The 14465-nt window shown below is 41.3% G+C and overlaps 1 protein-coding gene across 6 annotated transcripts in view; it reads right to left on the bottom strand.

Annotated features, from left to right (window-relative positions):
• Nucleotides 1-14465, bottom strand: part of GLIS3 (GLIS family zinc finger 3) — a 166647-nt gene that overhangs the window by 112176 nt on the left and 40006 nt on the right. For all 6 annotated transcript variants that reach the window (XR_009556889.1, XM_060269160.1, XM_060269163.1 and 3 more), the window contains 2 exons: nucleotides 2619-2817; nucleotides 467-1580 (listed from right to left, as the gene is read on the bottom strand). Coding sequence is in view for 5 of the 6 variants with exons in the window: in XM_060269160.1 (XP_060125143.1) it covers nucleotides 467-1580; nucleotides 2619-2817 (1313 nt within the window). In the remaining variant the exon portion in view is untranslated. The remainder of the gene's footprint in view (nucleotides 1-466; nucleotides 1581-2618; nucleotides 2818-14465) is intronic.

The following is a 14465-nucleotide window of genomic DNA, read 5'->3' as shown; positions in this document are numbered from 1 at the left end:
AAGCAAATGAGGGATGAGTTGTTCTAACTGCACTGAAGTATCTGAAGCCTGAACAAGTTCTAATAGGACCATCAGTCAGTGGTAGAATGCATGCTTTGCTTTTACAGAAGACTTACAGGCTGGTCCTCCAGCATCTCCAGGCAGGCCTGGCTCATACCCCACCTGAAGCTGAAGTGCCACTGCTAGTCAGCATAGACAATACTAAACTAGATGGACCAATGGGCTGACTTGGTACAGTATAATGCATCTTCTTCTGTTCCTGTTTCTGCCTCTGCATGCATATGAAAAGTCTATTCATTCACTTATTTTTTAATTCATTAATATCAACAAATCTTGTATCCTGTTTCTATTTTTTCAGAACAAGCTGTACTAGCAAAAAAGGGGGAGGAACCTAACACAGTGTTAAAAATTGGGATATTTCATACACAGTAAAGCAGTATGTCTGTCTAACATGTTTTAGACTTACCGTACATTTGTTTGGCTTTTCTCCTGAATGCACTCTCATGTGAATCAGTAGTTTGTAACGAGCATTAAATGGCTTGTATCTCCGAGGGCACCCAGCCCAAAAACAAGTGAAATCCTCTCCTTTCCTCTGGTCTATGTGATTTTTTTCTATGTGCCGCACAAGATCTTCCTGCTGGTCGTAAGTAGCACTGCAATCTATCCAGCAACAGCAATGTTTGCCATTAAACTCATCCAGTTCACCTTCTTCATCTAAGAGAGGGCCTTGCACAGATGGTGCTAAGGAAATCTGGTGGGGATGGTTGATAAGGTCATGCTGATGTGCGTGGTATGGAGGAGGTGGACCATGTGGTGGAGGAAGAACAAGGGGAACCACTGGAGAAGTAGATGGCATGTCCATTGTGTTCCCAGAAAAGCCATCGGCACGCCCACTTTTTAAAATGCCCACAGATTGGCTATCTAGCAAAGATATTCCTTGTTGAACCACCATGTTGTTAGTGACTGCTGGCTGTTGGCTGTTTTGTTCCAACTGTTGCATGCGCTGGTATTCAGTGTTCCCACTTTCACTGTAACTGGGAAGGGCAACATTGCCATTAGCAACAAGAAGTCTTTTTTGAGGATTTGGAATAGAGCAAGTCTGAGGAATACAACTTCCCCTTATTCCCAAGAAGTGTCCATAGACCTCAGGCTGAGGGGAGATGTTTGCTGGAGATGCCCTTGAACCATTGATGTAAGCAACAAGAGAAGTGGGGGATGTGCGGATGATTGTATTGAAGTCAATCCCGATTCCATCAGACAAAGGAGACAGAGAGAGGGCCCTCTTTTTGGCTGAATGAGACCTGGTTGAAGAATAGTGAGGACTAGGATAAGGAGAACAATTATTTTCCACACCAAACAAGTAAGATGGTAATGAGCTAGATACATTGTTGGACACAGAAATTCCAGATGTAACACTTGTGATGTCCCCGAGGTTCGCGCCATTTGGGGAGCCTTGGCTGGAAGGAAGAGAAGGGAAAATCCTGTAGCCATGAAGCCACTCTTGCTTGACACTCTGGATTGATGGACTTTCAGACAGACTCAGGGTTGTGGAGGCCAAAGATTCTCGGGACAGAAGGGATCTGCAGTGGAGAAAAGAGGGGGGGAGAATGCAAACAGCCACTTAAATTTTAGCTCTTGGTAGTTCTATGAAGCAGCTGGCATATTCAGAGCTCAGCGGCTTATTTTTGACAATTAAAATCACATTCTCAAAACTGATATTTGCTTTTGCATATTCAGAATCTGAACACCAAGTTACCACACATAGTATGTCTATTAGTAAGTAATGTGTGGTGTCCGATACTGCATGAGTGCACATATTTGCACAAGAAGAATTGCCCCATATCCTCATTGCAGTCCCTTGTGCTCTCTGTGCCCTTCACACATTTCCCCCCAAGGGCCATTGTGTTCTCAGGAAAGGCCTGAGAGATGTGTCAGGGCTGCAGCTGCACTGGAGAATCAAGGGAAACTCAGGTAGAGACAACCGATGCTCAGGCTGCATTGAATACCACCTACTGACTATTGTGGTGACAGTTGCTTTGGCAGCCCCCATCAGGGTCCCGAGTGTGAGTGCCACCCACTAACTGACCAAGAGACTAACCAGGGCTAATTTTAGCTTCGTGTAAAGTTCATATCCAGCCTTGTTAACCAACAGCCACTGTAATCTCTAGTGGGACCTCACAAACTGGGGAGAGGGGGACTCAGATTGTTTTCCTCCACCCAAGGGAAGGAAGGAAAGGGAACAAGCAGGTTGGTGGACCACATCCCTCTCCCAGGCCTTGGCAGCTGCCGCACCATCCCACCAGTCGGCTAGACAGCACCTACAAGCTCACCACCGAAAGACAGCTGCAACCACCTGTGACTATTCTAGATAGCCGACATCTGTTAGCTGAAGTTTACTTACATAGCACATTTTATAGCATACTTTTCTTAGGGCATTACTGCATAACTTCTACAACCTGTGATTAATCTCAAATGAATAATTTTGAACTACAATACCCAGACTGCAGCTTTCATTCTAAGTTACAACTGTGCACAAAAGGGATAACTCTAAAGTGAGTGGTAAAATATTTTTCTGACTTTATAGACATGATAAAATTCATATAGTATAAAATGAAGACCTCGTGTCAGATGGAGGTATATTCGAGTTGGTAGCATTCATAGCTCTCTGTAAGCTTGGGCTGATTTGGCTGCATGCAGTTGAGACCTTTTCAGGAGGAGATAGAAGTCCCAGTCGCTGAACCATCATTGGACTGCTGGTGACTATTAATTTGTTGCAGCTACTTTTTCCGATTGACTTGCACCCAAAGGCAAGACCCCCTGAAAATGAAGGAGTTGTACAAATTTTAATTCACATTTTCCAACTTAAAAAAGTCTTATGAATCCATAGTATTATACATATAAAGCATGTGCAAAGAACTGAGAAAAAGGCTGATGGCGGAATGTAAGAGACTGATTGTAAAGACAGGGGAATAAAGCAAAGTGAATCACGAATCAAGCCATATGTTATTTGACAAGTTTATAGCATGACTGTTTTGTCTGATCAATTTCACAAATCCCAAATTTCTATATTTTTTTTATCATGTTCCCTTAAAGATTTGTTTTAATGAAATGATCTAAGAGTAAAAATCCAAATATTCTAATTTATGACTGAAACAAAAAAGAAATTGTTCACAAAACCATATATATATACTGTATGTCTTCAAAGCTAAAGAACAAAGTCCACATCTCTAATAATTGCAACCAGGTCATGTGTGAAGCTACAGTTCCTGAACACCTGTTGAAAAACCAATGATCTCAGAGATTAAAGTTCAATCACACTATTCACACAATAAAGTTACATGCACAATGTAAAGGACTTGCTATTATCTTCATAAGGAAAACTCAAACTTTATAGTAAATTACAAAAAACAGCCAACCACAATTGCCCCATACTTAAGGACTCACACTAAAATCCTTACCATCATCCAGTCTACTTAGTGTTCTAATTTGTGCAACCTGAATGGATCAATGCACAAGGTGTATAATGGCAAATAGATTACAAGCGCTGGCATCTTTCAAATTCCCCTTTTAACCCAAATCTAGCAAGTGAATAGCAGTAATTTCCCAGCAAACTGCTTTAATATGATATACTTTCCTGCCAAGTGTTTCACAGTAAAAACTAGGGAAATATTTTTAAAGCTCCGTTTACAGTGAACAACAGATTGAAATTCTGAGAGACCATAGTGACAGCACTGGACCTTTTTCAAGAAATCTTTACAAGATTTTATCCATAAAAGGTGGCTTGTAACACAACAGTAAATATAAACTTCTACTGCTAAAGTACTTTCCCATCACCATCGTGTGTCTTCTATGCTGAGGAAAATATGCTTGGTCATCACAATGTTGTTGTTGTTGTTGTTGTTCTTGTTGTTGTTGTTGACGATGACTACAGAAAACACATCAGCTTTGTCTAGACTACATTTGGGTGCATTTCTTTCCATCTGAACCAACCACACTGTTGGTCTTCATCAGGCTGATGGTGAGGCCAAATTCCCTCCAGGCTTGGGCAAAATGGTTTTTGAGTCTCTGTAGAGCTTCCTCAGAGTGCCAGGTTGAACAGACCCTCATCATTCCTTGAATGGAAGTACCCGCCATCTTCAGTTGAACTGAAGGCAAAGGAGAGCAACAGGGAGAATAATATCCTGAAGAGAGATGGAGCATGAACACAGCCCTGTTTTACACAGAAGGCATCCAAGGATGAACTATCATACTGGATGGTGCCATGCATGTTTTGTGGAAGGACACAAAACTTCTGGAGCATAAGTGGGCATCTTTTCTTGTTGAGCACTGTGAAGGGCACTTTTCACTGGCACAGTGACAAAATCATGCTGACTGTTGACCTCTGAGCTCTAAAGCCACATTGTGACTCAGGATAGACCCTGTCAGTGAGTAACTGTAATCTGTTGAGAACTACAGGGGCAAAGGCTTTCCATGGTAGTTGTTGCAATCATGGTGGTTACTTTTGTGCTGAAGGCCAGCCTCAGTTTCTCCCTCATGACGCACCTCCCCAGCCTTCTCTGAGAAAACCAGTATGAGTCGTGTTTGCTCTTTACCCTGCCCTTCCCCCATTTTTGTTCTCTCTGGCTGTTAGCTGTTTGCCAAATGTGCCATCATGTAGTTTCCATTTGTGAACTATCATTCTCTGGACACTGAGACCGCATAGAAATTTTGAGTGTGAAAAAAGTAAATATGGGAAGCAAATGGGCAACAAATGTGCACTAGTCTGTACCAGTGCAGCAGTGGCCAACATGGCATTTACATGCACCCGTGAGACCGCAGAGGCCATCCTTTGCACTCACAAACAGCCTCCCCAAGGAATCCATGGTGGCAAATAACAAAACAATGACTTACATTGTTCTGCCTGGACACTGAGGTCCAGCTCCGAGGGCCTTCTGGCGGTTCTCTCAATGTGAGAAGCCAAGTTACAGGGAACCAGGCAGAGGGCCTTCTCGGTAGTGGCACTCTCCCTGTGGAACACCCTCCCACCAGATGTCAAAGAGAAAAACAACTACCAGACTTTTAGAAGACATCTGAAGGCAGCCCTGTTTAGGGAAGCTTTTAATATTTGACGGACTATTGTATTTTAATATTTTGTTGGAAGCCACCCAGAGTAGCTGGGGAAACCCAGCCAGATGGGTGGGGTATAAATTATTATTATTATTATTATTATTATTATTATTATTTATTACACTAAGTGGCACAGCATGAGGGGGCAGGGGGGCAGGGGGGCATGACCCTGGGCCCAAATTTCTGAGGAGCTGCAACTAGCTTGTGGCTAGTTTGCAAGGAGAGACTCTCTTGATTAGATGCTGGCCAGCAAAGGGACTGACTGCTTGCCCCGCCCCGGGCTCCAGCAACCCAAGCTACACCCCTGCTTATACTACCACCACCATGGGAAGGGCCATCTCTGGGGTGGCAAATAGGTGCGACTGCCCTGGACACCACACTTCGGGGAGCCCTGCACTTGGCGCTGGTGGCCACAGTCAGCAGCCCTGATGCCTGGCTGGCCCTGCTGCCTCTCACCCCATTCCCATGGGTTTCCATCTCCTCCCTTTCTAGAGCCACAGCAGGCAAGCTAGCACTGCTGCTGCCAAAGCACTGCAGTGGGGAGGAGAAATGTAGGCTGGAGGAGAGAGGCCACTGCCAATAACAGAGGAGTAAAACAAAAAGCAGTAGGAAGCTGGAGGGGGGAGGCTGCCACCTCCATCACTATCATCATGAAGAGGAGAAGTGGCAGAGGAAGGCAATGGGGGACCCACACAGCCTGATTTGTCCTGCGCCCCACACAGCCCTAGGGCCAGGCCTGGCCTTGTGGACAGCATTAACAGCCAGCTACACAACATTCTGGAGAATGATATTTCCTTGTCACAATCAGTATTTTCCCCAGAAGTGGCAGTGCTGGCAGAAGCCTCTCACATCATTCACTCATTTCTTACATACTGTATTGCTTCTCATGCACATGGAGAAAAGGAAATGCAGCGAAATTCCTTTGTGGACTTGCTCTAGGAAGGCGCTCCTAGATACTTGTTCAGCCTGAAACTAATGGGACTGCCTTCCTGATAAGTATTCCCAGGACTCCAATGTTAGCTGGCTAGGAATTTTCATCTTCCTAACATTTTAAAAAATGTGTTGGCTGACATGATTTTATCTCAACCACACTAGAACCATTCAGGTGCCACCTTTATGACGTCAATGAGAACACACTGTCAGAGCCTGCAAAATGGAGTATCGGAAATAAGCAGTGTTTCAATTCAAATTGATGTGCTACATATAAATTTAAACTGTCTTTTGTCAATAATTAAGCATTAATAATTAACAAATGCAAACAGCAAAAATACTTTGCGGAAATGTTTTAATCTATCCAGTTCCTCATTCCTCAGCCTGCCTATTTTGCTGTTTCTCCTCGGTAGTTAGTTAATATCTAAGCCCCTGTTGTGTTTTACACGCAACCAAATTCCACAATGAACGTCAAAAGAATGTGGCTTTCATACAGATTTTTATTTTCTTCACTGCTGCAAGATAAGTAATTTGTTTCTTATTAATCTTTACCCCTCACAAATACTTTCATATCTCTCACAAATTAGTAAATGCTTTGCCTTCAAAGTTGCTTTCTCATATCCAGTAATGGAACCAATTACACAATATGCCAGGTCTCAAGACTGTGGAAGAGGGGTTATTATGGGCCTGTGTGATTATGTGCTGTTTAAAATGGGGCCAAGTGGTACAAGAGGATCAGATTGACAAGGCTTTTAAAAATATGACATTTGTTTTTGGTTTTATTTTTTTATTAACATATAAACACATACATTTACATTTACACAAAACACATACAGAACACACTACCTTATATTTATAGCATAAAACATACCTACATTACTCTATATAATACCTACCTATACTATACATATCAACATACACACCTACCCCACACAGACACCTACCAAGTGACTTGACTTCCAGCCATTCTTGTTACACTACTTTATTTTTCCAACTAGCTTAAACGCATTTCATTATTTCTTTAATCTCTTCTTCTATCTTGACTCTACTCTCCTTTTACTCTAATCATTTTCTGGATTCATTCAATATCTGTTAGTAATTCTACTTTTTCCACATAAATTTTGATGTATTCCTTAAAGATAGCCCACTCCTTATTCACTTTTTGTGTCATATCTCCTCTTATCCTCCCGGTTAGTTCGGCAATATGGAAGTATTCCACCATTTTAGATAACCAATCTGTTTTAGTTGGGATGCTGCTGCTTTTCCAATTTTTGGCAATCAATAATCTTGCCGCCGTAGTCGCATACATAAATATTGGTCTGACCATTCTTTTTATTTCCTCTGACATGATACCTAAGAGAAAGGATTCTGGTTTTTTCCAAATGTAAATCTAAGCATCTTTTTCAATCCATTATAGATATTTTCCCAAAACCCCACTATCTCTTTGCACTCTCACCACATGTGTAGAAAGGTTCCTGCCCCTTTGCTGCATCTCCAACAGACATCACTACAGTTTTTATACATTTTTGCCAGTCTTACCGGGGTCAGGTACCATCTGTATTGCATTTTCATTACATTCTCTCTTAAATTATAGCATGCTGTAAATTTGATATCTCTTTTCCACAGCCATTCCCATTGGCTCATCATAATATTTTTCCCTAAATCCTGGGCCCACTTTACCACCACTGTCTTCACTTGCTCCTCCTTTACCTCCCATTCTAGGAGCAAATCATATAATTTGGAAATATGTTTACTTTTCGATTGGATTAAGTACTCATCCAGTCTTGAAATTTCTGTCTCAAATTCTTTTTGTTTATCTTTTACCAATCTCTGATTGATTTGAAAATATTGCCGCCAATCATTCAAATATACAATCCCTGCAAATAGCTCCACAAGCCTTTGGGAGGCAGAGATGTGAGAGGGCATCAGAGGAGGGAATATGGTAAGCCCTCTAACCAGTTATTGATACATAAGAGGGCTTACCATACAGTGGTGCCTCGCTAGACAAATGCCCTGTAAGACGAATTTTTCGCTTAATGAAGAGATTTTTCGAGCAGAGGTTGCCTCGCTAGACGAATTCATTTTGTAAAAAATTCATCTAGCGAATCGCGGTTTCCCATAGGAATGTAATGAAATTCAATTAATGGGTTCCTATGGGCAAAAAAAAATTTCAATGCATTCCTATGGGATTCGCTAGACGAATTTTTCGCAAAACGAATTGACTGACAGAACGAATTAAATTTGTCTTGCGAGGCACCACTGTATTCCATGGCTGCAGAAGTCATTGATGAGGTACTTCTACAAAAGCTTTTTGAAAGCCTATATACACAATGTCAACTGGATGACCTTTGTCTGTATGCTTGCTGTCACTCTCAAGGAACTCCCTAATGCAGTGTTTTTCAACCAGTGTGCCGTGGCACCCTGGGGTGCCTTGAATGATGGACAGGTGCACCGTTGGCAACACTGGTCTCTGTCTCTCTTTCCGTCCTTCCCTCCCTCCTCTGATGCCCTCTCACATCTCTGCCTCCTATGTCTTAAAATAGGGGAAACAGGGTATTAAACCGATATCATTCTGCTCCTCCATCATTCTGCCCGGACACTGAGGTCCAGCACCGAGGGCCTTCTGGCAGTTCCCTCGTTGCGAGAAGCCAAGTTGCAGGGAACTAGGCAGAGGGCCTTCTCGGTAGTGGCGCCTGCCCTGTGAAATGCCCTCCCAACAGATGTCAAAGAGGAAAACAACTACCAGACTTTTAGAAGACATCTGAAGGCAGCCCTATTCAGGGAGGCTTTTAATGTTTAATAGACTATTGTGTTTTATTTTTCTGTTGGAAGCCGCCCAGAGTGGCTGGGGAAGCCCAGTCAGATGGGCGGGGTATAAATAAATTATTATTATTATTATTATTATTATTATTATTTGGTAAACTTCCCCATTGTGCTCTGCAAAGGGAATTTCTGAATATGTGGAAGGTTTGCTTGTAGAGCTGAATATTCCAGGATCTTTTCTTCATTGCAATGCAATGTTCTTCATTGCATTGCAATACAATTACTGTGGAAATTACTACCGTGTTTCTCCAAAAATAAGACACCGTCTTATATTTATTTTTCCTCCAAAAAAACCCACGGAGCTTATTTTCAGGGGATGTCTTTTTTATTATTATTAAGTATGGTACAGTTTAACCTGCAAGGTTAAACTGCCTATCACTATGGCTTATTTTCGGGATATGGCTTATTTTCGGAGTATGGCATATTTTCTGGGTGTGGCTTATTTTCAGAGAAACACAGTATATACAGATACATTTATACACACCATAATAAAACTATGACAGAAGAAATTGCCTCAAACCCTGAGCTGGGCAGTGAGTATGACCTAGCGTTTGATTTGGTTTTTTGAATATTGGCAGGACAGTATATCCGTACACTTCTGAGAATCTAAGCTACCTCCCAGCAGGAGTTTCAAGTCCTGCCCAATATCAAGCTTAGGAGGAGCCAGTACCAGCAGCTAGAGCCAGACTAAAATTTGATGGTGAGCAATAAAGATTCCTAAGGGCAATAAGTCCCATATGATTCACTTCCTCTGGTCAGTCATATATGGATTACAGAGTCTGGTGGCTCATTCCTTTGATCTGGGAGAGGCAGCATTTATATTATTATTTTTGGTTATGGGAAGTGGTATGCTCATAAAGTAACCAGTGACCCTCAGTGCGTCATCTCTTGCAAAAGGCAGTTTCCTTTGGATTTTGTTTTCCAGTGCATAGCAAGTTAGACAGCATTAATTTCCAAGGCCTATTTGCAGTTCAGTGCCATGAAGTAATCAGGCATATGCTTTCAGCAATGCCTATAAGAGACTGGCGAAGCAGCACAAAGAACAATGTCTCTCTTCACGTGAAACTAGGCTAAGAAATTATGCAGCACTGACCAGTGCAAACAATTCTCTACAGGTAATTAAGTTGGCTGGTTCAAAGCAGGCAGTAATGAGATCACCTTCTTCTATGGAAATACTGTTTACTTGCTGAGTTTAGATAAATGCAAACACCGAAACTCGGTAAGAATGCCTTGGGAGCTTGGAATACCCCACATATCAAAACTAAAGGCAAACTTCACTTCACCTTATGATATATTTGTTCTATGTTTTACTTGCATCATCAACAAGCCATTAATGGAAACTATTTCCTGAAAAATTGTTTTGGGTTTTCAACAGATATTTTGCATAAAGAAGAAGTTATTGGCTAACTACACTTGTTTGTTAATATTTAACATGAGCAGTGGGAATGTTTTTCTTTTTTTAACTTTCATTAGCTTTCTCTAGCATTACAGCATCTATGGTAAAGGTAAAGGTAAAGGGGCCCTTGACCGTCAGGTCCAGTCGTGTCCGACTCTGGGGTTGCAGCGCTCATCTCGCTCTATAGGTCAAGGGAGCCGGCGTTTGTCCACAGACAGCTTCCGGGTCATGTGGCCAGCATGACAAAGCTGCTTCTGGCGAACCAGAGCAGCACACGGAAATGCCGTTTATCTTCCCGCCGGAGCGGTCCCTATTTATCTACTTGCACTTTGATGTGCTTTCGAACTGCTAGGTGGGCAGGAGCTGGGACCGAGCAACGGGAGCTCACCCCATCGCAGGGATTCGAACCGCCGACCTTCTGATCAGCAAGCCCTAGACTCTGTGGTTTAACCCACAGCGCCACCTGGGTCCCTACTGCATCTATAAGTAGATCATAATTAATTAGTTCAGTATAAGGGGATAAAGTATAAGGGGATAAAGCAAGTTATATATGTATGTATTCAGATTTAAAGGTGACTCTCAACCTCAAAACCCAATGCAGATTTTATATATATATATATATATATATATATATATATATATATATATATATATATATATATAAAATATAAAATAAGTCTAAGAATATATAAACAAAGTTAACTCCTGACAAGGACTAACTTAATATGTTGTAGTAAAAATAACAGATTTCTATTACACTATACAGAGTGACAAGTGTCTTGTTACGTAAGTATGCACCACAATAAAATTGTGCAATTCTAACCATGTCTACTCAAAAGTAAGTCATATTGAATTCAGTGGGTTACTCCCAAGTAAGTTGAGTTAGGATTGTAGCCTTAGTCTTTAGGTGCAACAACAAGAAAATTCATCCACAAAATATACAGTATACCCAAATTAAGAGCCCTAGATTCCATTTATCGACACAATGTTCTGGGAATGTTACAAACTTTCATGAGCTTTTAAATACAAAACTACAGTAGATACAAAGCTCAAGAAAACATCAAAGTGGGTGAGGGGCCATTGAATCCCCATTGAATTCAAATGAGGCTTATTCCCAGACAAATGTGCATATTATATTACTTAAGAGTTCAACGTAATTATAAAGTTTAACTGAATATCCAAATGTATTGTTGTTCATCAATTATATCACAGAGCTGCCTGGCTTCCTCCTTGTTGTGCTTCTGCTGGCAGTTTAAAGATGGTTTCATTCCAGCAGGCTTTTCGTAACTGACTCTTTTAAGGGAAATGACCTTTAATAGTGCAGTTTTTAATATCTGTATTTTAACATATCTGTTTTTATATTGCTGTAATTCTGTTATAGTTTAATTATGTTTTAAGTATTATCATCTTTTGCATGTTTTTAGCTTTTGGTGGTTCATCTCTGTTGTTTTAATTTTTGCAAGCTGCTTTGAGTCCTGATGCTGGGGAACATTATTTTTTTATATCCCACTTTTATAAAGCCTGCTACTTTAACATTAGGTAAAGTGCCTATAAGCAGATAGATCTAATTGCACAAATCTGTTCTACAGCTTGCATGGGAAGCAGTAAACTGGAAGGCATATCCAGAAGGCACTGGAACCTGCCATTGTGTTTCTTATTCCTAGACTTATCTGGATACACAAGCATGGCAAATGCACAAAGAGTAGCACAGGAATAAATGAGCGACAAGGGACAAATCAAAATATAACAAGAAGGGGAGGATATGACAAGGGGAAATGGCTTATTATTATGGGCAATTTGGGAGAGGCAATTAAAGAGGAAAATACTATCCAAGACTTCAAGGTAAACCAGGGCACACAAATTCAGGTTTGAAGAGATCTTGTGAGTATTTTTAGTACTGTACATACTTTATCTTATTTTAAAGTGATGGGAAGTTACTTTGTACTTATGAACAGCAAGCTAAATGATGGATTACTGGTAAATATTCTACAAAAAGAACATGTTGGCCTGTTATAACATTTCACCTCCCATAAACCCTCCCTAGCAATATCACCCATCTTACATTGCACATCTCTGCTCGTCTTCAGATAAGCGATGCATTTTTCACATATCACACAAAATTCCTCAGTTTTGCCATTAATCTTATAAGATACAAATATGAAGCAATTATTGGTGCCAGCCTTCTAATGGGTCACAATAATTTTTCCACATTGCAACATTCATAGCTGGCACAACCAAGAGCAGTTGGCCTAAATGTTTTTCCAAGATCCCAATTTACTAAAGTACTATAATAAAGTCAGTGCCAGTCCACTTAGTAATTTGTACTAGAGTGCATTTCTGTATGCCATACTATTGCCAGTTTAAGGTCCTGCATGCAGTCATTGTTTGCAGCTCGAGAATCTCAGCATTCATATCATCTTTAATGAAATGTCTAAGCCTTATGGCTGCTGAAATACACTTGAAAGTGTGTGGACGGACAGCTGTTAAAGGAACTTCATGTGTATTCCATCATGCATCTTATAGTTGTAGGAATAAGGCTTTCTCAGCCAGTGCTGTGCAGAGATGCAGCTGTTATCTCAGGAGAGCACAGACTGCGGAACTTCCTTCAACAGGAGGCTAGGCTGGCCCTCTCTCTGCTTTCCTTTTGCTGACAGGCAAATACTTCTTTGTTTAGACAGGCCTTTGGCTACTCATTGGCTGTTGTGCCAGGGTCTTCTCATGGTGGGTGTTGTATATTTTCTTCCCCTCTTGTGTTTTAAAATAGTTTTAAGTTATTCTGATTCAGTGTTTTTAATATGGTCATTTAATTGCTTTTTAGTATTTATAACTGATAGTGCTTTAAAGATACACCTATCTGTTTGTGATGCATGTTGTAAGCCACCTTGGCTCCTACACTCTGAGAAAGTTGGGATATAAATAAAATAAAATTACACAGGCTCATAACTGGAGACAGGTAGTATAACCAAGGGTGAAAATCTGTTGTTCAGCCAGTCAAAAAAGGCAGACGTGTAATTGTAAAGCTCCCAGTTCAAGCTGTTGAAATATTGCCAGTGTTTCACAAAGGAATGCCACTGATTATCCTAGAAACAGACACAATACATAAATGGTTATTCCAGCATTTGCCAGACCCATTAATGGCCTGGTTCTCGTGACATTTTAAGTCATGGTTTATAAACCATGGTTCAGTTAATCATAGTTAAAACCAAACTGATCATCTGAACCTGGCCCCACAGCTCAACTATGGTTTATTAACTGTGTTTAATGGGTGCACTTTAACAAAGGTCTGAGCAAGGCCAATGTGTCTACTACATACCTGAGCCCAGGTGGAGCTGGAACATTCATAGCCACTGGATGAGTTATGATCTCCCATTTGAATATGTGAAAACATGGCCAATGGGCCAGGGCTTTGTAGTTCATTCCCCAATGAAAGAACGCGGAAGCTAGAAGCTCACAAATGTCAGATACAGGACTTTGATTAGGCTAGTTTCAGCCTTGAATGGTCCTACTCTGAATTGTGCACTCTCAGATGGCATTCCAGTTTGGTTTGACAGTTCTACCCTCTTCTTCGGGAAAAATTAAAAAGAAGAAGGAGGGAGTGACATGCAAAATATGGACAACTCAGAAGCCCATGTTGGACACAGCGCTCACCTAAGCAGTGGGTGAAACTAATGTAGGGCTGCCATATGTCTGGGAAAATCTGGAGATGGTGCATGGGAATGCACCACTTAGCTGCCTTTCTTCTGATCAAGTCACCGCTGGAGGTGGCAGTGGGATCCGTGTGGTGCAAAAGGCATGTGTGCAGCAGTTACTTGGTTGGAGGGAGCCCCTCCCTAGGCATGCATTGTACTGGGCCAGCAAAGCCCGTTAATCCACGTTAACACTGCAAACCTAAACTGACAGTATGTTCTTGAATCCCTCCCGCAAAATACTGTCAGCCTGGAGGCACCGAAGTCCAACAGTAGATCACCATTGTTCTTAAGCAGCAAATATCTGCAATCAAATTAAAACAGCCCTTAAACATTGCTACTAGACATGGGAAGGTTGCATGCCACAACATCAAAAGAACTAGAGGAAAGTGTGCCTCATGTAAATAGAAATGCAAATAGCTAGAGGTGACAAGAAGCTCCCTGTCATGCTTTGCTTCCCAAATCAAATGCATTACAAAAGGATCCTAAATTAAAACCTGACGTGCTTGAGTTAAATATGCCAT

Source organism: Zootoca vivipara, chromosome 16 (assembly GCF_963506605.1).
Source record: "Zootoca vivipara chromosome 16, rZooViv1.1, whole genome shotgun sequence".
NCBI classification, from domain to species: Eukaryota; Metazoa; Chordata; class Lepidosauria; order Squamata; family Lacertidae; genus Zootoca; species Zootoca vivipara.
Note: the sequence above shows the minus strand (reverse complement) of the source record. Positions and strands in the feature narration are given on the sequence as shown.